This window comes from Equus asinus, chromosome 17 (assembly GCF_041296235.1).
Source record: "Equus asinus isolate D_3611 breed Donkey chromosome 17, EquAss-T2T_v2, whole genome shotgun sequence".
NCBI classification, from domain to species: domain Eukaryota; kingdom Metazoa; phylum Chordata; class Mammalia; order Perissodactyla; family Equidae; genus Equus; species Equus asinus.
The window spans coordinates 47,153,501-47,178,776 of NC_091806.1; the positions used below are offsets into that span (position 1 = coordinate 47,153,501).

A 25,276-nucleotide genomic window follows, 5' to 3' on the forward strand; every position below is an offset into this window, starting at 1 on the left:
ATCCGCTGACGGCCATCCTGTTTGTCACTGTCAGTACAATAGTCAGTGAATTACGTGAGATATTCAGCTTTCAGAATGGCTTTGTGTAGATGATTTTGCCCAGCTGTAGGCTCGTGTAAGTGTTGTCGGCACATTTAAGGCAGGCTAGGCTGAGCTAGGATGTTCCGTAGGTCAGGTGTCTTCAGTGCGTTTTCGACTTTGGATGTTTTCAACTTACAGTGGGTTTACCCGGCTGTAACCCCGCCGTCAATCAAGGCAGAGGTGCATAGGGAAGCCTAGCAGAGCATTCTCCCTGGAGCTCCTGATGCGTGACACGCTGCCAGCTGGTCCTGGCTCGTGCCTGTGACTGGCTTGCTCCTAGTGGGAGGGGCGCGTCATTCCTCTGCTCTGGGTGCCCAGCAGTGCGGGACCGTCCAGGCTGTTGATAGCCTTAGGGGGAGGGTGGGGAGCCGGTGGCTTGGGGAGTCGGAGTCTTGACCTCCTGCAGTGATGGGCTCTGTTGGTTAGAAATGCAGCCTGCCTCTCCCTTGCTCCCTGAGTCGCCCCCTTCCCTTCCCCATAGCTGTCGGCGTGCTGGTTTTTCTCCCAGCCGCAGCGTGATCCCTTCAGGGAGGATTTTTCTTATATTATTTTTTTAAAAACTCACAGTGAGAGAATTTTATTTTTTTAGCAGGATTTTAAATTAGAATGAACAAAAAATGGAAACCTATTAGGATTATGGCAAACAGAAAATGTCTACTAGCCATCAAGGCACTCGTGTCTGTTGGTATTAAGAAGAAACTTCATACAGTTATAAATCTTTAGAAACTTCTTCCAGTAGTTTCTCCACGTGTCTGAAAATCGGTTGAGGTTTGCGGTTAGTAAAATGTGAGTCTTCCCATCCTCCTCTCAGCTTTCTTCACAAAACCCTGTTCCATTCGGGAGGGTTTCAGAGGTATTTGAGAAGGCCGTCCACGTGGAGGGGTTTGCCCAGAGCGCCTGTCAGCAGACATGCTGAGCCTTTTACCTTTGATCTTTTTGCAGACGGAACCCCTCCCAAATGCCTGGGGACTCCTCCTTGGATTACTGGGTTTGAAACAGAATTTTGTGAACGGCCTTTTACCTTCGACCGGGAAGAAAGGTTTGTGCCTTGTGGACGTTCTGTGCTCTCTCCCCGGGACCAGCAGGGTGACTCCTTTGTCAGGGACGGGGAGGGAGCGTCTTCCCGCTGGGCTCACAGGAACAGGGCCAGTAACTTTCTGGGAGGAAATTTCCTTGTTTAAAAGATGAAGTCAAGTGTCCAGGGTTGCCTGTGGTTTAGAAGGAGGAGGGGGTTCCAGAAAACTCCGGAGTGGACGGGCAGGAAGGATGCCCGTCCCCCGGGAGTCATCTGGCCTCTCCTCCCTGGCCTGTGGCAGGTGGGAGGAGCCACGAGGCAGATGTCTTGGAGGGCACACATGTGCTCATCCTGCCTGCCAGGGAAGCTGGCTTCCAGAAAGATGGGTGAAGATTGGGCTCAGCTCCTGTTTTCCTGATGACTCTGCAAAAGTACCAGCAAAGACAGCTGCTCTGACGGGTGCCTTCGGGGCAAGGCCCTGTGCAGAGGCCCTGTCCTTTTGTGTATCCGCAGTGGGTGGAGCTGTGGGCATCTAGGATAGTGTGGTGTCACGGGGCACATTTGACTTGGGGAGGCAGAGACTGTGGGCAGATCATTTAACTTCCGGGTTACGCTGTTTGTTCATCTGGGAATGGGTGCGTTGGGACGAGACCATCTGGCCGTGCCTCCCAGGACTGAGATTTTCATCTGTTTGCTCTCTAAAGTCGTGTCAGTAGCAGATTACATCTGGGGAATTCTTGCCGTGCTTCGGGACAGAGGGGGATGAGGTTCGAGGTGGCCTCGAAGGGGCGTTGTTGGTCCCTGCTCAGGAGACAGCGGCAGGAGTTGCCTCTGGAAGTTTGAGGGCGCTGTGCCTGATTCGCCCCTCGTTGCCGCCTGGAACCTGGACCGGAGACCCGCAGAGCTGCAGGGCTGGTCTAGACGGGCGATCCTCGGGCTGGCGAAGGGCTCGTGTCCTGCCCTAATTCAGGCCACACGAGCACCCGCGTGCGCCGTGGAAGCCAGAAGGCATGAGTTGGCGTGCTCAGCTCAGGCTCGTGGATGGAGCTTCTGGTTGATTGAATTAAAATGATCTTTCAGTTGCTTCCTGGCCTATGGGAAGTTTTATGGGTACTTCTGTGGAAAATGCATCAGTTCTTCTCATACGTGGTTTTCCTTGAAACCCGTAAAGCTTAGATTTTACCTTTGCAGTTAACAAAAAGAAGTATCTGGTTCAAGTCTGCAGCTGTCTCCGTGTTCTCTTCTGGATAAAACCTTATAGGCTTAAAGTGCCGAGGAAGAGAGCAGACAGCCCCTCCTCGGTGCCCCTGACTCAGGAACCCTGGGCGTTAAATACGGTGTGTTTCCCCAGGTAGATGGGAAAGCGGCCCTCTGATAAATTACTGGAAGCATTTAGTGAACCGTCAGAGTCTGAGTTCAGAAAATCACTGTTACATTTCCAGCAAGTCCTTGAAGTCAAAATGGGTACTCTTTTTTTTTTTTAAATTGTGATACAATACATGTGACACAAAATTCACCATTGGCGACATTTAGTCCATTCTCAATGTCGGGCAGCCCAGAAGGGGTGCTTATTTGTCTGGACGGCACCGTTGTCATAAGACTTAGTGGGTTAGGGCTGAGTTCCCAGTGAGTGAGGTAAGTGCACACGTGACTTTCTTATTTCCCAGAAGCCTTGCTCCCTTGACTTGAAGCCAGAGTATTCCTGCTGTGTTTCGGAGGCCGTCTGACAGCAGCGTCAGACTGGAACGTTCCATCCTTTGTTCCTCTGCCGTCCTGCCCGCTCAGCGCTGCGAGGGGCCGGCTGAGCGCGCAGCTCCCTGCCTCCCCCGGCTGGCTTAGAGGCCGTGTGGTTTTGTGGTCAGAGAGCTGCTCTGGGGCCTGCGAACGGCTCTGCCAGGTCTCCTAACCCTGCACTGCTCTTCCAGATGTGGAAAGCTTCAGCCGGCCACGCCGTGTCCCTCAGCCAGGACGATGGGGGAGCCGACGACTGGGAAACCGACCCCGATTTTGTGGTATGACTCTCCGCCTACCTGGGGTCGCTTTTCCTGGCAGTGTCGCCCTGACCTGTTGTGTGTTTTATAGCCCAGGGTGTGGGCTTCACCCCTCCTTTCTTTTTCTTTTCAGAATGATGTCAGCGAAAAAGAGCAAAGATGGGGGGCCAAAACCGTGCAGGGGTCTGGGCACCAGGAGCACATCAAGTAAGAGCCTTTCTCAATATGGGTCGGAAATGGTGTTCCGAAAGCCGAAGGGGGAGAGGGGACGGGGACACGGACCTGAGTCAGCGGGGGGACACCTTCCTGTTGGCATTGCGTTTGTTCTGTCTCGTGACGTGGTGTTTATGGTGGGTGAATGTAAGACACGTGTATCGATTTACGTGTGTGTTTGTGTGGGCGTGCATACACACATGCTCAGTAACTTACAACTCCCATTGCAAGTGGTTTCGTACGTACGGTTCCAGGGAGCCTGCTTTCGGATTGTGGTCCTCACCGAGGCACAGGCCACCTGGCTTTGCTTTCTGCAAGTGGAGTGTCACGCACGAGAGCTCTGATGCCTTAGACCCCAGACACCCCCTCCATAGTCTCTCTCATTTTGTTATAACTTTGTTACTTTATCATTGTCTCTTGGGTACTGTGAGCTGAATTCCAAGCATTGTGTTTTCATAAAAGCTGAAAACAGGAGAAGTGAGCGAAGCATGTCGCTGCCTCTGCCTTGGTGCTCTCTGAAACCGCCTCTGGGGCAGTTGGTTTGCTTGTCAGGAAGTGTATAAAGGAACTTTTAAAGTATGCTCAGGCTTTTCCTTTAGGCTGCGCTGGCTTTGGCGTGTGCCCTCCCGTTCCCTAGTTGTGACAGTGTCATCCCTGCCCGGGTGCCTGTTCGGCCATTTGCAGAGGGCCTCTCTATCTTGGCCCGGTGTCTTTGCAATAGAGTGCAGCTCTGCAGCTGAGGGAGCTTCAGTAGATCCTGCAGAAAGGAAGACGGCGTCTGCAGTGTGGGTGTTTAGACACGAGCGCGTCCTCCCTGACTCGCTGAGCCCACACCCTGCACCGATGCCACTCGGCAAGGGCCCTGGGGCTGGCTGGAGAGGACCTTGAGCTGGGAACTGACTTGGGTCTGGCGCAGTCCCGGCTTGTTGCTGCGGGGTCAGGCTGACTCCTGAACCTCTAAGGTGCCCATTTCTCTTCTCGTCTCCTGCTCCCTGTGGCTTGGAGACATGGTCAGGAGGGCGGACAGAGAAGAAGCGGACTCTGGTGCATCAGCCTCTGGGTTGGCTAGAATTGAGAGAGAGCCTTGGGGAGTAGGGCTGATCTTGGTGCCTGTGACCCTCCAGGTGTGTCAGGGTAGGGTCCTCCTTCCCCTGCTCATGGTGGGGTGGGTGGTGTCCAAGCCTGGTTTGGTTTTTAGCCACACTTCCGGGACTCTTGTGCTGGTGTTGAAGCTGTGGCCATGGTGTCCCCTGGGCAGAAAGTTCCCATGCGGGGTGGCCTCCATGCCGCTCCGGGGTCTCCTGATGGTGACAGCTGCAGAGGCTTCCTGGATGCCGGGTTTTGACCACATCTTGTGATCTGTTTCACTCTCCCTGGTGTTGAAAGTAAAAATGGCTTTGAGGTTGTAAATTCTGAGTCTTTCATTTCACCTTTGAATGTATGAAAAGCTGGAGTCCCTCGACTAAAGAGAAGCCATCTCAGCATTTTGCATCACTGGGCTTGGGCCGGTGCCCTCGGGACATCTAGGGTGAGGGACTGTTGACTTGGTTTCCCCTCTGCCTCGGGGTGACGTTTACAGAACCAGCTCTCTGTGCTCAGTAGCTAATGGAGTGGAGAGGGTTTTCTGTGTGTGAGATAAAGACAGTTCACGTTTCAGGACAGCGACTTCCGGGGTTTTGGGGTGACTCCCTGCGCACACTCACATGGCTCTGGGGTCGGCAGGAGTAGACGGCCTGCCGGCAGAGTGCTGAGGAGCGCACAGCCGAGGCAGGGGCCTGGGAGGCACCACGTCCGAGCCCTGCGGATTTGCACAGATAGCGTCACCTGTCCTCATTTATCCTCCTGGACGTCAGGGACGCACAGCTGTGTCACCGATTTGTTCCTCTTTTGTCCCTTCCCTTCCAGCATTCACAAGCTGAGAGAGAATGTTTTTCAAGAACACCAGACCCTCAAGGAGAAAGAGCTTGAAACGGGGCCAAGAGCCTCCCACGGTTATGGAGGGAAGTTTGGCGTGGAGCAGGACAGGATGGACAAGGTGAGTGCACGGGCTGCTGGGCCGTGGGCCTGGCGGCTGTGACCCTGCACGTGGCTGGCAGAGAAGGCACTCAAACCTCCTCCTCAGATTAAAAGTTTTGAGTCAATTTGTTGAGGATGAGACTTGCCCAAAGTAGTCCTCTCCCGATTGACCCTACTGGTAAAATGCTCTCGCCTTTTAGAAACTCTTTTACAATTCTCAGAATTGCTGGAGAATGGGTGATGTGTAGGGGGACCCGCAGGCCAGCTCTGTGACCAGGACAGAAGTCCAGAAGCATCTTGACCAGATGTGTCGTCACCACTGCCCGCCATTCAACGTGTAGCCAGTTGTGTCAGTCTGCAGACCAGAGTCCAACCTGGGCCCCACTTCCATAACACGGGTGAAAATTCGGCCGTGTGTGCTGCTTTCCTTCGTGCATTCAGTGACCTTCAGAGAGTAGCCAGGCCCTCGGTGTAAAGTCACGCCCACCAGGCTGGGGAGCACTCGCTTTGTCTAAGGGCTACGGGTGGGCCTCTTGTGAGCCATCTCCGATAGAATTGAGATGTCCAGGGGCCGGCCCTGTGGCCGAGTGGTTAAGTTCGCGCACTCCGCTTCAGCAGCCAAGGGTTTCGCCAGTTCGGATCCTGGGCGCGGACATGGCACTGCTCATCAGGCCACGCTGAGGCAGTGTCCCACGTGCCACAACAAGAAGGACCCACAATGAAAATATACAACTATGTACTGGGGGGATTTGGGGAGAAAATAACAGAAAAATAATAATAATGAAAAAAAAGATTGGCAACAGTTGTTAGCTCAGGTGCCAATCTTTAAAAAAAAAAAAGAGAATTTAGATGTCCAAGTCCACGGTGATGGAGGGTGTTGACTGACTGTGTCAGCCGTTGACAGTACTTCAGGCCTCCCCTACCCTGAGAGAAGGGGCGTGGATCAGCTCCGGACGGCCGATTCCTCCCCGGAGAGAAGACAGAGTAGATGGCGGGGTGTTTGTGGGCTCCTCCAGGCAGGCAGGTCTTGACAGACACTGCAGACGTCCGCATGGAGGTGCGTTTCCCAGGCTGAGCCGTGCTAGGTGGTTCTGACCTCACAGATGTTTGCCTTTATTCTGCATCGGAGGAAGAGCGTCAGCTGGTGTTGGGTTCTGGTCTGTAATGCCACACCCGTTCGCCTGGTGCACGGATCAGAATCGGCGTCTGAGCTGGGCACCCCGAACCGGGTCTGAAATTAGCCTGGAGCTGGAGTCGGACAAAGAGCAAGCTGCGGGAAAGCGACAGGGTGTTTCCCAGCGTGCCGGCGTCGTTCCCGAGACATCTTGACGGGGCAAGTGGGAGCACAGTCATCTTTGGATTCTAACAAAGTCTGTGGCTTTTGGTAGTGCAGAGAGACAGACAGACAGACAGACAGGAGCCCGCTGTGTTCAGGGCAGTGGGGGGATCGAGTGGCTAGAAGCTCTCCCACCCCCAGCAAAGCCCGTGCTCAGGACCTTGGGGAGCTAAAGCAAGGAGAAGTTCATTATGAATCTGGGCCCCCAGCTCTGGGTTGGAGAAGTGACACATCGGGAAAATAACAAAACCGTGTCAAGGAAGAGCTTGATGACAAGACCCTTGTCATTTCTGGCTTCTCTGCTGCTGCGGGCCTGCCCCTTTCGGCAGCCAGCCTCACTCCGCCTAGCCCCTGTTAATCAGGCCCTTCGAGTCCAAGAAGCTTCCCTCCTGAGCCCCTCCCACCCCGCCTGCCCACAGCTGCCCTCCCCCGGGCCTTCTCCCTGCCCTCCTCGGATTCCGTCTGTCGTCATCGCTGCCACTGCCGTGGCCCGCTGTCCTTTCCTTGGAGGCTGTGCCTGTCCTGGCCCGGGAGGTCGCTCCGTGGGTGTCTCATGAGTGCCGGGCTGTGCTTCCTGGGCCGGTGCGTCAGCGGGACCTGGTGGCCCAGGGAAACGGGCTCGCCGCCCTTCAGCTGGGCATGGCGGGTGGTTGCCGTCAGAGGCGAGTCCAGCGGGTGCTGCTGCAGGCCCGGTGCCTCACTGCACCTTAGGGAAGGTCAGCCGTCAGCTCGTGTGAGCATGATTGGACCCGTCTCCTATCGGAAATAACTGAGACTCCAAACCCAAACAAGTAGCTCTCAAGTCACTTGTAACGTGTCCTCTCCAGGAATTCAAACATCCCTGAGATCTCTGTGTTAAGAATGGAGGAATATGTGATAGAGACTTCCGCAATGAAACACGTTTTGGGCAAGCATGTTTGCGAGAAGAGTGAGGACCCGGAAGGTGCACCAGCCAAGGGGTCCCGTCTGTGCTGCTGTCTGAGCGCCGCGCGCCCTTCCTTCAGGGTAGCAGGTGGCCGTGGGGCATGCTGTGGCTTCGTTCCTCATCTTGCCACGTCCTAAAGCCAGAGGGTGTGTCCAGGCCTCGGGACAGCCCTGCCTGGCGCCGACTATCTAATAACAAACGTGATTTTCTCAATACCAGATCAAGGGCAGTTTTGGGAATAAGTCTCTTTCGATCAAAAAGCTGGAAAACTTGCCAAGTTGTGACTCGGGCTTTATTTTCAGAACAGTGTCTTAAAACTTCTTTCTGATTAAGACTCGTGCTGGAGAGTCTCTTCAACACGCTGCCCCCGGTGTGGCTTTGTCGACGTCTTCTGGGTGAGACGCTGGAGGCCGCAGGTGGGTGATGTCTGCCCCAGAGGTGTCAGTTGGCTGCGGATGGCAGAGCAAACCTGGGAAGAAGAGAGAGTAGCCCAGCTCTGACGTTGAGAACTTTACTGGTTTTTTTCACTGCGATATAGAAAGAACGGGCACTGAGTTGCCTACCGAGCATCAGGATTGGTGTTGACCCTGCTCTAGTTGCATCCTGAACCCACTCGTTTTGTGAAGTTCTAGATAAATGAACTGGAAGTGTGTCTGTGGTGTGCTGATGGCCCCCTTACTGCAGAGCCGCTGTGGCTGGGGCACTTGTGAGGCAGTGCGGACCTGCCCGAGTAAGGATAAGGGGTCAGATGTGCCTTCTTCATGCTCCACACTGGGTCATGTGTCAGTCACATCGCATGTCCTCACTGCCCATGAAGGGGTCCATGACCACTGTCCTCTCTGATGAAGGAGCCTGGGAGGTGGCGCTGAGCTCGAAGGGTGGGGGGACCCGTCAGGCTGGGCAGGGCTGTGGGCCACTCTGAGTTTGGGTAGTATTTTTGCTTTGCAGGCTGTGGGGTCTCTGGCAGCTACTGAACATGGTGGTTGAACGGCGGAAGTTGCCTTACACAACATGGAAATGAATAGATGTGGCCGTGTTCCCAAAGCTTTATTCACAAAGAGCTGGGGATACTGGCTGTGGGCCTCGGCCCCGGTTTGCTGACCCCGCGGTGGAAAGCCCGAGGTTTACCGCTCAGGGGCCGCATGACCTGAGCAGGAGGTGGCTGGACCCGCTCCCTGCCCCGTCAGTGGGATGAGCATGGTGTTGGTGAAGCTGGAACGAGCCGATGCGGTGACAGGCCCTGCCCCCTTGGATGGGGTGTCCGCTCAGTAGGTGGTGACCCTGAATGAGGATCATCACTAAAGCACGTGTGTCTGTAGTTCAGTTTGTTAGCAAAATCAGTATTTTTTGTCCTGTTCCCGGGTCATGGGGTATGAAAATGCCTCAGCTCAGCAGAGTGGCTGGCTTGCCCGCCATCTTCCTGTAGACGGGTCATAGGTGTCGTGTTGCAGGCACCGGCTCTGGTTTCTGGATGGGGGTTGGCCTCGTGGTCCTTTCTTCACGCCCGTTCATGTCAGAAGCCCCGCAGCCCGGGTTCTTGGGCGGCTTCCGGGGGGCCCGAGATGGAGGGAGCGCAGTGAACAGCTGCACCGGGGCCGCGACAGTGCAGGCCCCCAGCAGGCAGAGAACTCCCCCGGGCCGACTTCGTCCTGAGTGTGTTTCAGTAAGGAGCGCCTCGCTGGCCGAAGCGGGCCGCCCCTTAGACCCCGCACGGGAGGAAGTCTGTGTGGTGATGCTGGTGGGCGCCTAATACTCTGCGTTTGCAACCTGTTCTAGTCAGCTGTCGGCCACGAGTACCAGTCGAAGCTGTCCAAGCACTGCTCGCAGGTCGACTCCGTCCGGGGGTTTGGAGGCAAGTTTGGTGTCCAGGTGGACAGAGTTGACCAGGTGAGTGACGCGTCCAAGGAGCCAGGGCCCGGCGAGGGCACGGGGCCGCTCCCTTGAGATCAGAGCTGGCTGCCACGTTGATGTGCTGCCGGGCTTGTCCTCTTGAGGGAACACGGAGGTGCCCCTGGCTCTGGGACTGCAGGGGCCCCTCCTCCTCCCCAGATGCTCTGAGCTGATTGGCTGGCTGGGTGAGGAAGCGAGAGCGGTAAAAGCGTAAGGGCCTTTTTCACTGTTTGCTGTAGAAATCCCCGTGCTGCTGTCTGCTCATCAGAGGGACTTATATTTGCCCAGGAAGGTGCCGCTGGGGACCATATCCATCTACCCTCCCTTCATGGATGTCACTGTGACGAGTGATGTTCAGAGTAGAATCGTCAGAGCGCCACACATGCCCATTTCCAGGGCTGCGCTGAGGGTCCAGATGCTGTCCGCCGGCTCTGGGCCTCTTCTGATTTCCTGACTCAGGGCTGTCACCCTGTCTTTCATATCACAGCATCGAGGGCCTGGCTTTGTACTTAGACCTCGGTCCACTTTCTGGCTTTGCTGCGCGGCAGCCGTAGTTCCGCGGCTCCTGTCTGTAAGGTGGGGTGGTGGCGGTTCCTGGGGCTGTGCATGCAGTGCACCTGGTGGGGCGTGCCTGATGCCCGCTGCGGCGCCCATTCTTGTTACCGACGTTTGTGTTGCTCTTGGCAGAGCCTGTTGGAAAGCTCAGTTTCTCTGTGGCAGGAGGGAGTTGTCCCGAGGTGTGCCTAAAATCCTAAGCCAGACTCGCTGGGCGGCTGCCGGCCCCTGGGGAGGACGGGCCACCCACTGGGCCTTGTTGGTTGTTTTATGGCATGGAAGTTCAAACGCCAGAGCTTGGGGTGTTGATTAGACCTGCACTCGGCTTAGGAAATCAGAGCTGAAAAAGAACGTGGTTTGGTTTTAGAGATTTCCCGTGTATTGTGGACTCAGGTTAACTCTCAGAGGCATTTAACAACGCATGTCGCCTTTTGTTGTCACTGCAGTCTGCCGTCGGCTTTGAGTACCAGGGCAAGACCGAGAAACACGCCTCGCAGAAAGGTGAGCTGCAGAAGATGCAGGTGTGGGTGGGAGGGCCGCGACGGGGAAGGGGCCGGGGCGTTTGAGGCCTCTTCCTGGGGGAGGGGTGTCACCGTGGGGAGACCCCACTCTCTCTCGTGGGTGGCTGTGTCATCTGGGTCCTGTGTGTGTTGTGGTCCCCATCACGCCCCTAGAATCTCTGGCGTCTCGCATCTCTCTGGTGCCCCACACTGCAGCAGAAGCTGCCTTCCCACCATCCTCGCAGTGTCGCCCTGGAGATGCTGGCTCTGACGTTGCTGGCAAAAAGCCAACTTCCCCCAAAGGATAGAAACCGCAGCCCTTGCGTCATCGGTGTTTTCCCCGCGCACGTGCGGTCTTTAACGCAGTGTTGGCGAATCTTTCTTAAGTCGTGCTGGTTTCATAGAGCCCTTTGTTAAAATGAAAGCTGGTCACTTTCCAAAGCATGCGATGTATGCTTTGCAAGTTTGCTTGCTTCTGCCTCCTGTGTGTCGTCAGATGACCCGGGGAGTGAGCGCTCCGTTCCGCAGCGCTCCAGGGCCCGTTCTGGCGCATACGCGTTGGAGGGCAGGTCTTCTCTGGAAAGGGTTTGTAGCTGCGTAGCTTTCTCCATTGACTGACCTGTATCTGAGCGGTGAACTTCCGGGGTGGGAACGCAGTTCATGTCTGCCATCGTGAACGAAGTGCCCCTAACAGGTGAAAGGGACAGTGTAGACTGAGTCTGGCGTCACGCGTGGGTGACAGCGGGTGGCTTGTGTGTTTTAGAATGTGTGCTTGATCTCTTGCTGAGTCACACCGCGAGTCGTTTCTGTTCTGGTTTAACCAAAGTGCAGGGTTAGCTCCTGTCTGCTCCCATGCCCACTGCTGCGTGTCTCCACAGACTACTCCAGCGGCTTCGGTGGCAAGTATGGCGTGCAGGCCGACCGGGTGGACAAGAGCGCCGTGGGCTTCGACTACCAGGGCAAGACGGAGAAGCACGAGTCGCAGAAAGGTCCGCCCGGGCGGCGCCCTGCAGCCCGTCCACCGCGCGGCCTGCCCCCTCGCCGCTGCTTCCCACACACTTACAGACATGCGCACTGGGGCGTTCCCCTGTGCATGGCGGGTCACGTTATAGTTACACAATTTTTTGACTCAAAACGGTTTGGCCGTTCTTGTTCCGTTCAGGTCAGTGTAGGGGTCTGTCGCGTTTTTGGTGACTGCTCAGTCCTCCGTGGTGGGAAGATCCCGTAGTCTACGTAACCATTCCTCTGTGGAATGTACAAGTTAGGTTATTTTCAATTTTCGATGTTAAAAGTCGACTGCATGAGTATTCTTATCGCTGTGTCTTATATACGTAAGTGGTTATTCAAAAGAGTAAATTCCTAGAAATATAATTGGGTCAGAGGACACTGAATTAAAATTTCGACAGATTGCCAGATTGTCCTCAGAAGCCGTGCTGGCTTCCTTTGCTGTGGCGGCCTCGCGGGTCACTTACTGCCGTCACCCAGCGAGGGCTGTAGGTGGAGGGCATTAGATTCAGCCCCTCCTGCAGAGGCCATGAACCGTTGGTTCTCCTCATTGTTTTGTTTGGCCTGTACATTTAGATTTTTTAAAATGATTGCCAACATATAAAAACTGAGAGCTCACGTGTTTAAAAAAATCCCAGGTTTCTTTAAAGAACAAAACCAAAACCCACCACTGGAAACCCCACCGGCTTGGCGTTTCTCCGAGGAGCTGGCTGTGGGCCAGCCCAGTGTCCCTTTGCCGCAGGCGTCACTTCCGTTACGCCAGGTGGCCTGCGGCGCGGGGTCGCTGTCACTGCCTTCTCTCCCCCCCCTCCTTGGAGCAGACCTGTGCTCCTCTGCCCCACGCGCACCCAGGTCCTCAGGACCTGCTGATGGATGCCTTGCAGTCTGCACTGACTTCCTCCCCAAGAGGACTCTGGGGCAGAGGAAATGCCAGTCTGGGAGGTCGGGGGCACAGCCCCAAGTGCCTGGGCAGGCAGGCTCCTTGGCAGCCCCAGGCCTTTGCGGAAGGGGTTTGCTCTGCGCGCTCGTGCGTTGACGTGCCCACGATGGAGTCATCCTTTAGGACAGAGAGAACCATTCCACTGACGGAGCTTTGAGAACCAGTGTTTCTGGAGGGTGCTCCAGGTTTATCCTGTGTCTTTGCAGGTACCCCTGCATGCCTCTCCTTGTTCTGGTCCATGAAGCAGAGGGACCCATTAAAAGCTGGCTGCTCGGCTCATGCTGATCTAGAAGCTTTGTAATAAACTGTTATTTCATGCTGTCTTTTGGAACGAAGGAAAGATGCTACAGTTATAAATCTGCTGTCTTTATAGGACTCTTCCTAGTCCTGTTATTACATATGAGCAAGACTTTTAGATATTTTCTGTATCAGTGATCTTATAGTGAGCCTAAAAGATTTTTGGTTTATATTTTTTTTAATTGAGTGTTAAAAGTACTTTCTTGAAGCCTGCTGGAATCCACAGCTTGCTCGCTGGTTGTGTTGCTGGCCTGTAAACTGCTTTCCTTGTTTTTAGATTACTCCAAAGGCTTCGGTGGCAAGTACGGTATCGACAAGGACAAGGTGGATAAAAGTGCCGTCGGCTTTGAGTATCAAGGCAAAACGGAGAAGCACGAGTCCCAGACAGGTGCCTGCATCTTACCGGCTCTGCAGCCGGCGACCATTAACGGGACGGGTGGTAACCAGAGCAGCAGGCAGAGACGGAGCATAACCAGCAGCCCTTAATACGGACATCTCTCAATTAAGCAGCCAGCTTTAAAACAGCAAACCAGAAACACAGCTGTTACATGAGAGATCGACTCTTGCCAGTTTTTTTGGCTCTAACACCCCAGCAGTGCCACTTGTGCTAATAGTGTCGCGTGTGTAAGTGGTGGGACTGTGGGGCTCCGGTTGCTGCTTAAGCTGCATCGCTTGGCGCTGCTTCTGTGGGGCCCCGACTGCGTTTATTTGGAACGCTGGGATTACAGATGGGGTCAGTTTCCAGACGCTGTATGAGGAGGGCCTCTTGATGAGTGTTACCTAAAGTTTTACCGAAGATCTGAGAGAGAAGGGATGAATTGAGCGAATTGTGTGTATTGACGTGCATTGAAAAACATGTTTTCTCTCTGTTGCCCGGGCTATCCGTTAATACCAGTTTGTGTCCTTTTTCTAATCCATTAGACTACGTGAAAGGGTTTGGAGGAAAATTTGGTGTGCAGACAGACAGACAAGACAAATGTGCTCTTGGCTGGGATCACCAGGAGAAATTGCAGCTGCACGAATCCCAAAAAGGTACCTTCATTTTGAATCTCCTACTTGGGATCGTTTCCCGAGTTTATTTCCCTTCGCAGGTCCGTCACTGTGCCATGTTTTTGCCGTGTCTCTGTAGCAGTGGTGTTCTGTCTTCATTGTGGGAGGTTGTCCTAGCCCTCCCGTGATTTGAGACAGCCCTTCAGCTAGAGGAGTGAGGAACCCCCGTCCCCTCCCACGGGAGGGCTCCCACAAGAAGGCCCCGTGTCACTGGGCTTCTGGAGCGCCGGTCACTGCCTGCAGCAGCTCTGGGAACGCTGTTTTCTGCCCTCAGGGGGCGGCCAGAGGGGCGACAGCGATCCAGTCCATGAATTAGTGCTGATAAAGCGTGCTGTAGGCTGTGGAAGGGGATGCCTCCTCTCTGCCCGGGATTGTGTGCTTTCCACGACAGAACCATGGCCCTGGGAAAGTAGCACATGGGGACGGGAGACCTCTGAGTGAGCCCCAGACTCACCCCGTCCTTTCAGCCAGCACAGATGGAGGTGGGGGCTGGTACACGTTGCCGTGCAGTCACCTCGTGTATAACGTGTCTCTTTCTTCACATGCGCAGAGATGTGTTCTCTTGTCTGCAGCGTGGGTAGGACCTAGAAAGAAACCTCAAAGCATGGAGTGGCTTTCCGGAATTATTTGAAATACAGTTCCTAACCCGGTCTGATCTTGGCTGGAGTGTTCAGATTTTGAGTTTGCCCTCTAACCTTTGAGCCCAGTTTTGACTGTTGCTGAGCCTGCGAGCTGGCTCTGCAGCCCCCGAGCCTGGCAGAGCTTTTCCTTTCTCTAAATGATGTACTTGATTCCTGCCCATGCTCCCACGATTCTAACCGAACTGTCTTTCCTCTCTCGGTTTTCTCCACTGTTGCTTGTGGATTTCCAGATTATAAGACTGGTTTCGGAGGCAGATTTGGTGTTCAGTCCGAGAGGCAGGACTCCTGTGCTGTGGGGTTTGATTACAAGGAGAGACTGGCCAAGCACGAGTCCCAGCAAGGCACAGTTGCTCACCAGCCCCCGCCCCCGCCTCCCCTCCAGTGCGGCCACTTCTAGCACAGACTTCCAGCCTCAGCCTTGCCAGCACCCTCTGTGCCCTCGAGGGGCACTCGGGCGTTGAAACCCAGGTGTATGCTGGAGCCATGGTCGCCTGCACTCCTCCCACCCCCATTCACTTGTTCCCTGGCACCATGGGGTTTGTGCTTGGCAAGACATGGCCGTAGTTTGTAGGGTGTGTTGCCCTAAACCCATAACGTGGCTCCATCCTGGAGTGGGGTGTCCCTGGTCTCCCAGCAGCCTTCTGCTGGAGCTCTTGCTGTTGACCGTGACTTACCTACTGAGTAAGCCACCTGACTGCCTCTGAGACGGGGAGAACCATGTTTAGTTCAGCCAGAGGCGCGGGGCACCGAGGGGCAGGGGCAGCCGTGTTCTGTGTGGTCTCTGTTTCATCGTGGTGGTGTTTTTTTGACCAGGGGTGGGAGGTGTTTTTTGTTTGTTTTGTTTTTTTGACGACACCACCTACGTATAACTTCCTCACACAGAGCTAAACGGTATGTACAGGAAGCTAAGAAGACACAGGAAATTTCTAGGTGTATCTCTTGGGAGTCCACACGGTGAACACATTTCTCCTTAGAGCAGTTATTTAATTGCTGTCCAAATTCGGACTTGGCCGTTAGAACCTGGACACACGAGCGGAAGACAAGGACGGTCCTCCTTGCCAGGGCAGGGTGTAGGCTCTGTCCCCAGGTTGGGAACACACGGCCGTGTTCAGGCGAGGGATGGCGGACGCAGCTGATCTGGTGCTGATCCGGCAGCCTGCGCGGAGACGGCCTTGGCTCTGCGTGGCCTTAACGCCGCGTGACGGTGTGCCTGTCAGGGAGATCTTTGTTGCTACGTCCTAAGAGTTGGCTGGTAGAATTTCCCCATGGAATTTTTTTTTTCTTTTAAAAAGCAAGAAAACAGCTGCCTCGAGCCTCTGCCTAGTCCTAGTAGGGCGGGAGCCTTGCCAGGTGGAAGACTGTGCTGTTGGAGTGGCACGCTGCCGCGCCTGTACTGGGCCCTCGGCTCACTGCCTGCCAGCCCACACGGCACCCTCTGTCCCTCAGGAGAGCACGGGACGCATGCGCACACCCCTTTTCCGCTTTTCCCCCGCCTGTGTGCTGAACACCACGGGTAGAAACAAACTCAGCTTGCAAGTGAGGACCGCGTGGGGTGCGGTTCTGGTCTCTTTCTGCTCGGGGTGCGTCGTCTTGGGCTGTTTCTGGGTGTGTTTGCATGCCTCTGCCCCGGGCACCTCGCTGGTCCTCAGCCTAAGTGTAAGTGTTGTGTTGTGCCACTTTGCAGACTATTCCAAAGGATTCGGCGGAAAGTACGGGGTCCAGAAGGACCGGATGGACAAGGTAAGGATTCCAGATCCAGGCCTGAGTGTCTTCTGCTGCCGTGTTCGGGAATTTAGGAGGTCCGGGAATTCGTGGAGCTCTTGGTGTGTCAGCGCACGGCTCCGTGGATGGTCTGGGGTGGGGTGTGGCTCAGGTTTTCAGAAGCACGAACGTTTAAGTCGGGCACGTGTCATCACGGATGGTGCCGATTGCTGACCTGTATGCCAGGCCTCGTCTACCGGTCACGGACATCCTCTCCGGTACCCGACATGGTCGTGCTGTGGGGGAGAGACTGTCCCTGTCCCCTTTTGCATTTGGGGGTCCCTGGCCAGGCAGGCTCAGTGCTTGGCCACAGCATAGCAGCAAGTGGCGGGGCCACCTTTGGAAGCCAGGCATTAGGCTCTGGGGCCAACACGAGACCCTTGAGGACATGTGGCTGTTTGAATCCAAAGTAGTTAGCGGTAAACCGGTTGGAAATTGAGCTCCTTGGTCACACTGTCCATGTCAGGAGCTCAGTAGGCACGCGTGGCAGCGGCGGCTCTGGGAGCGCGCGGGTCTAGAACATCTGTATCATGGTTCACGGTGGAAGGTCCACGGGACAGGGACCGTCTGGAGGCAGGTCCTACCCACAGCACCGCCTCCCACGGGTGTCCCGGGGGAACACGCTTGTTTCTCACTGGGGACTTTGTCACACGGTGTCGGATCTCTGAGAGTCAGTCTTAAGTGTATCAGACGGCCGTTTTTCTAGCGTACGGTCCAGCCATAGCAGAGTCTACACTTAGAGCGGGTGTGGAGTTGTCCACACGAGGACACGTGTGGCTTCTATCTCCTGAGCAAAGACGGAGGCCGTCCTGCCTGGTCCTGTGCCCGGCCTGTGGTCAAGGAGAGCAGGGCCAGTCCTCACGGAGTTCTGCTGCTGTCAGGCTCACAGCTGACCACACAGAGGCTGTCACCCAGGGGCTCCACCACGTGACCACGCATGGGCCCTGGGAGCATGTGGCAGGCCCAGGGCTCAGGCTGAGGGGCCAGAAGGGTCCTGGGGAAGTGAGAGGCTGGGCTCAGCTTTGACGGGTGGAGCATGCCGGGAAGATGGGCCAGGAGCCTGGAGAGCAGGGACATAGCATGCAGGGGTGGGGCGGGGGTGCCACAAAGACTGTTAGGGGCTCACTTCAGAGGAGGGCCGATGGGTGAGGAGCTGGGAGGGACCATCTCGGGGAGCCCTGCAGACTATATACGTCTGGTTTCGTCCTTCATCAGATGAGTCCTGAGTGGCCCTCGAAGGGTTTGGCAGGCAAGTGACACAAACGGGATCTGTGTTGAGAAGCCCCTGGTCACAGTGTGGAAGTGGATGGTGGAGAAGCAGTGAGGCTGTGGCCCCAGTTAGGAGGTGGCTTCAGTGGTGTGAGCAGGGTGCGGTGCTGGCTCGGGCAGGGGCTCGTGGCAGAGGGAGAGCAGCACTGACCTCAGCGAGGCGGGAGGTAAAGCCCCCGGCTTTAAGGGTTGGCGGGGGCAGGCAGGACTGCCCCAGGTGGACGGTGGGCCTCTGCTGAGCTGGGCGCCTGGGAGAAGCAGGGGTGGGTAGCTGAGTCGGCTGTGGGTGTGTCCGGGGTGGGCTATCCAGCAGGGCAGGTGGACGAGAGTGCGGCTGGACCAGAGGCAGACGGCCACTGTACAGATGTGGATGGAGCCGGGGCCAAATCGGAGGCCAGGGGAGCCTGCAGAGTGGTGAGCGGGCCCAGGGACACACCTGGGGGGGCAGCAGGCAGGCTGGTAGAGGACACTGGGAAGTGCACCCAGCAAGGTGGGGGGAGCCCACAGGGTCTGGTGGTGCTGGTCTGAGGGTAGAGAGCTTCGGGGCGGGGGGGGGTCACCTGTGCCCAGCAGTGCTCCTGGTGGGGGTCACATCTGGGCGAGCAATGTGGTGGCCCCTGGAGTCCTGGTGAGGGCATTGTTGTGGGTGTTGGGGGGCAGGTTGGGGGAAGCTGGCCTGCGGGGACCCGCACTGTGTGGGGAGGGTCAGTCGTAGAGTCGGCAAGCTTGGGCCCGCTCCGCCCACTGTGGTCCTGTGAGCTGGGCAGCGGTCAGCCGAGGGGATGGTTCTGTTTAAGGTGGAAGAGACCAGAACGTGTAGGGGAGCCCAGGCCGTAGACAGGCATGTGGAGGGAGACCGTGATGTGGTGCTGGTGGAGAATGTGGGGTCACTGAGACGCAGCCGTGGACGGGAGAGGCTGACGAGGGGGCCTGCGACCGAGCCAGGGTGGTGGCTTGGCGCAGAGGTTGGGTGAGCCTGTGTGTGACGGTGACTATGGTTCCTGTTGGTGGTGTGACGGCGTCCGTGTTGTCCGGTTGGAGGCCTGAGGCTTAGGAAGGTGAGGGAGCTGCGCGGGGTCCCAGGGACTTTCGTGTGGAGGGATTCGGGTCTGAAGTCCCTATAGGGGATGGAAACGGGTTGAGGGGTGCCCAGCAGGTGGGACCTGGGAGAGGTCGTGACCTTGAGTTGCCAGGCTGGACCGAGGGGAGGGAGGAGCAGGCGCCATGTAGAGGAGGGCGGTGAGAGGGAGAAGCTTCTAGTCGGCAAGCGGGTCTTGGTGATGGGGGCGTGCTGTGGAGGAGGTGGGGCGCGGTGTGGTGGGGACGCTGCAAGCGAGAACGAGAGGTTGGGGGCCATGTTTGCTGGAAGCCCCCAGGTGACGGCAGAGAGCTGGCTCTGGGCAGCGTGCTGGAGAACTGGCTGGGCTGGGCAGATGGGGGCGACAGGAGGGGCCCATGGGGAGGGTGCTGACGCCCCTACCCCTGAAGCTACAGGGCAGGCAGGAGCCTGATGGGACAGCTGGGAGTGGGGGGCAGGGCAGGGAGTGAGTGTGAGAAGAGATTGTTCTGGAGAGAGGTGGCAGAGGCCCGGTCTGGTGGGCGGGTGGTCTGGGAAGGGAGAGCGCTTGGTCAGGGCAGCTGAGCGGTCGCACTCGGAGAGGGGGGCAGGGGGGCCAGGGTGGCCCGGGCGCTGGGCTCTCAGGCTGGCTGTGGCTGGGCATGGCAGACGGGTGGGTGGACAGCCGTGCTCTGGCCGAGCGGGGTGGCTGTGGAGGGAGAACGGGGCTCTGGGGGAGGGTGGGGGCCTGGCCCGTGTGTGCGACACTCAGCGCAGGGGTCAGCCTGTGCCTGGACGGGAGGGAGCTGCCACTCACAGTCACCCTCAGACAGTGCCCGCTAACTTCAGGTCCATGTCCTCGGGACCCTGCTCCCCTGATTTGTGTCAGGAAGGCAGTGACTGTCCCACGCCCCAGGTGTGTCACTGGGAAGTGATTGCTCACCAAGAAACTGAGGATGGCCCGTGGTTCCCAGAGCCTGTCTGCATCAGTGTCTGCGTCAGCATCAGCCTTGAAGGAGCAGCTGTCGCTCAAAGTGTCGCCTGACAGAATTGGGCCCCCGTACTCACGCTTGTGGGGGATGTGGACGGTCAGGGCAGGCGAGGCTTGCGGCACTGTGTCCCCTCCCGGGGCGAGGGCTAGAGCAGAACCCGCACCTGGTTTCTGATTGCGCAGGTGCAAATATGCTTCTGGGTTTTTTCCTACTCTTTATTTTTTTGGAGCAGTTTTAGCAAATTTGAGAGGATGGTACAGAGATTTCCCATATGCCCCCCGCCCCCACCACGCACAGCCTCCGCCACCATCAGCATCCTCCGCCAGCTGGGACGTTGGGTACAGTCCGCGAGCCTACGCTGACAGGTCGTCGTCACCAGAGTCCACGGTTGACTTTAGCGTCCACTCTTGGTGCTGGACGTTCTGTGGCTTTGCACACGTGCGTAAGGACATGTGTCCCCCTTGTACTGCCCTACAGAGTATTTTCACTGCCCTAGAAATTCTCTGTGCTCCACCGGTCCATCCCTCCTCACGCGTGTACTTTTTCTTCTCACGCTGACCCGTGTCGTCACCAGCAAGTGTGTGTTGTAACCTTTTCATGCCTCAGTTAACTTGCAGAACAGAAAAGGAGATACGAAAGCTTTGGGCTCCCTGGTTGGTTCTTTCACAAGGTTGAGGGCAGGCTTTGCCATCTGGGTGAGGTGGCAGCCGTCACGGGGTATGAGGAGCAGAGAACAGTGCCTGCATGATGTTCCTTTCCTGTCTCGGTAGAATGCTTCAACCTTTGAGGATGTCGCCAAGGTGGCCTCCACGTATCAGAAGACCGTCCCTGTCGAAGCAGGTGAGTCCTGGCGGACCCCCTACCGGCACTGTGGTTTTTCCAGGAGGAAATTCCACGCTCTTTGGTTGTCCCAGGAAAATGCTCAGGGCAAAAAGGGTAGTTGGGGGGCTGGCCCAGTAGCACAGCGGTTGAGTTCGCATGTTCTGCTTCGGCAGCCCGGGGTTTGCTGGTTCGGATTCCGGGTGCAGACATGGCACCACTTGGCAAGCCATGCTGTGGCAGGCGTCCCACATATAAAGTAGAGGAAGATGGGCACGGATTTGAGCTCAGGGCCAGTCTTCCTCAGCAAAACCAGGAGGATTGGTGGCCGATGTTAGCTCAGGACTAATCTTCCTCAAAAAAAAGGGTAGTTGGCAGAATGTGCACCGGGAGCACATGGAGCATGAGTGGAGAGATGGAGCTGAACGGGGCGATGGAGCTGAATGGGGAGCAGAGTCGTTCCTGTGTATTTTCAGGAAAGAAATTGACTTCCCTTTTGAGGGAAGATCCTCTTTGTTCCTGCAGAGGGTCAGAGGCAGCTTTCCCACGCAGCGTGTTGTGCTCTCCGGCTGTGGGGATCTGCTTTGGTGGGTGCTTCCCAAAGTAGAGCTGGGTTAACTACACGTGTGTGAGGGCCCTTCTAGCTGTTGGAACCGCGTTCTGGGAGGGTCCTGTGGCACCTGCTGCTCAGACACGCTCGCTGGTGCCCCTGGACGCGGTCGGCCCTGATGTGACCCGAGGGATGTGTTGTAGCGCCTGTGCACGAGCTGGAGTAGGCGCTCTCTCCTTCGCTCCTTCTCCTCCTTGGGCCTGGTCCAGGCTGCTGCAGTCTGTCCTTTCAGGTGACTGCTCATGTGAGGGCCTCTTCTAGTCCAGCTGTCTGCAGGGCACACGTTCGGTCATGTGGGCCACGCACTTAAGGAGAGCATTGTTTAGTCAGGAAAATATACGTGCTAGAAGGGAGTGCGTTACAAATAGGACGCAGAGAGTCACCGTCGGTTCACTGTGGACGCCCTGGGCCTGCAGTTCTCGGACTTGGTGCTCCAAGCAGACTTTGACCTCGTAGGAGTTATCGAGGGCCCCAAAGAACTATGTGGGTTACGTCTACTGATCTTTACTTATTGGAAACTAAAACAGAGAAGTTAACATTTTATAATTCATTTAAAAATAATAAAGCCATTGCATATCAGCATAATACTTTTATGAAAAAAATAACATTTTCAAAACTAAAATGCAGAAGGGTGGTGTTTTGTTTCTGTCAGTCCCTGTGGTATAAGACAGCCGACTTCTCCCAGCTGCTTCTGCATTGTGCTAAGTCCTGTTGATGGAGAAAGTCTGGGCTCGCCCAGATCTGCAGCGGAGAGGGAAGGCCGTGTGAGGTTGTCGTGGATGCTCTTTGATGTGACACTCAGAACAGGCTGTGGTTTAGTGGTTTTCTTGAGGCTTGTTCTTCCTTGCACACCATGATTTTGTAACATGATGCATCGGTCGTTGGAAAATATTGGATCACTGAGTTACAGAGACCCCCGAAATGTTGCTGTGTCGTTCTGTAATACCGAAAAAAATCATGTTTGTGAATACTGTCATCAGTGCTAGCACAAAGTCTTTAAGTAAAACTGGGAAATTGTCATGTGCACGGGAGCAGATACAGGTTTTCCAAAATTCTGATTTTGCTTGAAAGCTTATGTTTTCCCATTGACAACAAATGGTGCGGTTGTTGTTGACGCGATAGGCTTGGTTCGTTTATTTTGGAGGAAATGCGTGCTGAGTACCCAGTGTGCTTAACTACAGCCAGTCAGTTATTTCAGGGACAAATCATGCTCCGTGAGAAGTCAGTTCAACCTGCGACGCAGACAGTCGCACAAGTGTCCTTCCTCGAGACAGCCGCTGAGCTTGGTGTGTGGCAGTGGTGCTGTCTGTGTCCCTCCCGTTTGTCGCACAGAACATTAAAGACGTATGCTCAAGGGTTGAGATTTACTAAAAATTAGTATTTTTTACTGCTTTATCAAGGGCGTCCTGAGGGAAAATTGGCTCCTCCCCCCGCCGAGTATATGGTGGTAAAGAATACAATGATGTTTGGAATTTAAACTATTCCATGGCTTATGATGTTCATTGGTCCTGCCGAAAGTGTGCAATGGGCAGAAGGCACGGAGGCCAGTTCATGGGGGGGCGGGCTGAGGTGGCGGCTGGGGGACATCTCCCTTCCATGGCGGGCGGGACCGACGGGTTCCCCCGGGAGAGGTCACGCTGGCACGGGGCTGTGGTCCGGGGAGATAGTAGTTGTGTTCTGACATCACACTTAAATCTCTGCTTCCGTCTGCAGTGAACAGCAAAACAAGCAACATCAGAGCTAACTTCGAAAACCTCGCGAAGGAGAAAGAGCAGGAGGACAGGCGGAAAGCGGAAGCCGAGAGGGCGCAGAGGATGGCGAAGGAAAGGCAGGAGCAGGAGGAGGCCCGGAGACAGCTGGACGTGAGTGAGGACCGGCCGCCGCGCTCTCCTGCGCAGTGCGAGGGGACTGGGAACTCTTGGGCCCGTGGGTTTGGTTTACTCCTTCCTCGGTGGTCCAGGAGGTTTTCAATAGAGAACATGTGGAACTCCCGTTGGGCTGTCCTCTGAGGGACTTTAGCTTTCAGCTGCCCGTAGAATCAGGTCTTTTGACCACCAGATTCTAGACAGTCGCCCTTGCTGGCTCAGAGCCCGGTAGCCCTCGAGCCTGGCCTTCCTCTGTCCTGCTGTCAGCCCGCGTGCCCTCTGCTGAGCTCCAGTCCAGATGGTCTCCTAGCGTCTCTGTTCCCACCCGTCACACTCTGGGACGCGCCCTTCCCGGGTAGGAACTTGAGAATACAGAGGAATCCCCTGTGAGGAAGCAGATCTGCTCCTGCAGCTCTTGCTTCTGCAGCCTGGGTCTGCTGCCCTTTCCTGTGAGTGTTTGTAGTGTTTCCCACCAGAGAAGGTAGGAGCGGGAGCCTGGGAGGTGAGCAGGAGGGGTGGGCTCCTCCTTCCTCAACCTGTCCTAGGTGGGCTGGTGTCTGAAGGCTCAGGTCCCTACGTTCTCGCCTACCAACTGGGCGACCCATGACAGATGAGCTCGCTGTCCTGTGCCTCATGTTCTGGTCCGTGAAATGGGGGTGGAGACACTCATCATGACTCTTTTTGGGGTAGTTACGAGGTAGAGTCTGAAGTCATGCATGCAACATTGATAAACCATAAAGGTGTGTTTAACTCTGTGGACGTTCTGCCCGAAATCATGGGGGGGAATGTCGAGAACGTGGATAATCGAGGAAATTAACATGCAATAGACAGAAAATCCCGACGGTAGGACATGAGTTAAATAAGCCCTGCTGTCTTACCACGTGCGGCGAAGTCGAAATAAGAGCAAGTTTTACGGTTACCATTTACTATTCCTTAATTGCTGGAAAACTTTTAGACATCTCTCCTTCAAGTTTTTAGTAAGCTGCTTGTAAGTTAGCTTTCTTTCATTGCAGAACACACGCTCACAGACTACAAGGCATTTTTTCCTGCTATCTTGGTCTTCTTTTCAAATAGTGCCCTCCTCATTTTTTGCCTTAGAAGTTTGACCCCTGCCATCTAAGTCGCCTCAGCATCCACAAGATGCAGAAGGGATGGGCTGCTTGAGAAGAAGAAAACTTTTGATCATCGTCACCTAACCTCTCTCCTTTTGAGGTTCTCCTGCTGTCCCTTCGGGTGTGTTGTCCTTCTCTGTCCCCAGCCCCTGCCACCCATCTGCTCTCTTCCTCCTCCCCAGTGAGAGCGAGTCTCCGTTGGCACAGTACTGCTCCCAGCAGACCCCCTGGGCTGTGGAAGGGCGCTGGAGCACTCGGCTCCCCGACAGCACATGTCTTCTGAGTGCTCCCTCCTGGCAGGCGAGGAGAGTTTGACGTGGGTCACGGACGCCTGACTCTCAGATCCTGGAAGCCCGCCTCTGGGAAGGAGTCTGCCTGTACCCTGCCACCTTTGAGAGGAGCTGTCCTAGAGCCCGTGGCCTGGAGACATGTTTCTAGAAGTGATTCATAGACGAATCCGTGGCCCTGTGCCTCTGCAGGCCCCGGTCTCTCTGCAAGCCCACCCCTCAGCCCGGCCGCCCAGCCCAGGCACAGCCCCTTCGAGGAGGCGCTCTCCTGCCTCAAGTACTCATGGGTGGGTCCGAGTGACGTGTGGCGCTGGGACTCTCCTGTGGGGTGGGGAGGAGAGGGCTCAGATTCCGCTTCTGCCCCTCGCCGGCATGCGTCCCTGGGTGTGTGACTTACCCTCTCCAGGAGCTCAGTCTCCTCGTCTGAAACCTGGAGAAAAATCCAGCCCTCCAGCTGGCAGAACTCGTTCCTGTAGCTGCTGGATCAAATGACTTAGTGGCTTAAAACAACACTCATTTCCTGTCTATAGTGCTGGAGGGCAGAAGTCCTAACAGGTCAGCAGGGCTGCGTCCGTTCTGGAGGCTGGAGAGGACGACGTTCCCTGGCCTTCTCCAGTTTCTGGAGCCGTCCGCGTTCCACCCTCTGCTTTCATCACCACATCTCCTGCTCTCTCTCTCACATGGCTGTCTCCCTCTTGTAAGACCCTGTGGTGACATGGGCCAACCCAGATAATGCCGGATTGTCTCCCATCTCAGATGCCTAACTTCGTCGCATCTGCGGTCCCTTCTGCCCTGTGAGGTCACATGTTCACAGCATCTGGGGCCTGGGATGTCAGCTTGTTTGGGGGCCGTATTCTGTCCATGACAGTCCTCGCTCTGAGCCCCAAAGATTCATGTCCGTAGTACGTGCAGAATACATTCTGCCCATTTTAAAAGTCTGAGTTCATCACAGCGTCAGCTCAGAGACCCAGATCTCATCGTCTGAATTGGGTTTGGGTGGGACGGGGGTTGTAGCTCGGTAGTGGTACTGTTGCCTTGCCGACTGCACA

The 25,276-nt window shown here is 55.8% G+C and overlaps 1 protein-coding gene across 4 annotated transcripts in view; it reads left to right on the forward strand.

Moving 5' to 3' along the window:
* Window positions 1–25,276, forward strand: part of CTTN (cortactin) — a 35,764-nt gene that overhangs the window by 4,288 nt on the left and 6,200 nt on the right. For 2 of the 4 annotated variants that reach the window (XM_070488368.1, XM_044749666.2), the window contains exons 2-14: window positions 1,024–1,120; window positions 3,022–3,108; window positions 3,221–3,294; window positions 5,206–5,335; window positions 9,354–9,464; window positions 10,469–10,523; window positions 11,401–11,511; window positions 13,042–13,152; window positions 13,686–13,796; window positions 14,686–14,796; window positions 16,140–16,195; window positions 20,305–20,374; window positions 22,677–22,825. In XM_070488368.1, coding sequence (XP_070344469.1) covers window positions 3,022–3,108; window positions 3,221–3,294; window positions 5,206–5,335; window positions 9,354–9,464; window positions 10,469–10,523; window positions 11,401–11,511; window positions 13,042–13,152; window positions 13,686–13,796; window positions 14,686–14,796; window positions 16,140–16,195; window positions 20,305–20,374; window positions 22,677–22,825 — 1,176 coding nt within the window. In that variant the 5' untranslated portion in view covers window positions 1,024–1,120. The remainder of the gene's footprint in view (window positions 1–1,023; window positions 1,121–3,021; window positions 3,109–3,220; window positions 3,295–5,205; window positions 5,336–9,353; window positions 9,465–10,468; window positions 10,524–11,400; window positions 11,512–13,041; window positions 13,153–13,685; window positions 13,797–14,685; window positions 14,797–16,139; window positions 16,196–20,304; window positions 20,375–22,676; window positions 22,826–25,276) is intronic. The other 2 variants (XM_070488370.1, XM_070488371.1) reach the window with 1 other exon arrangement.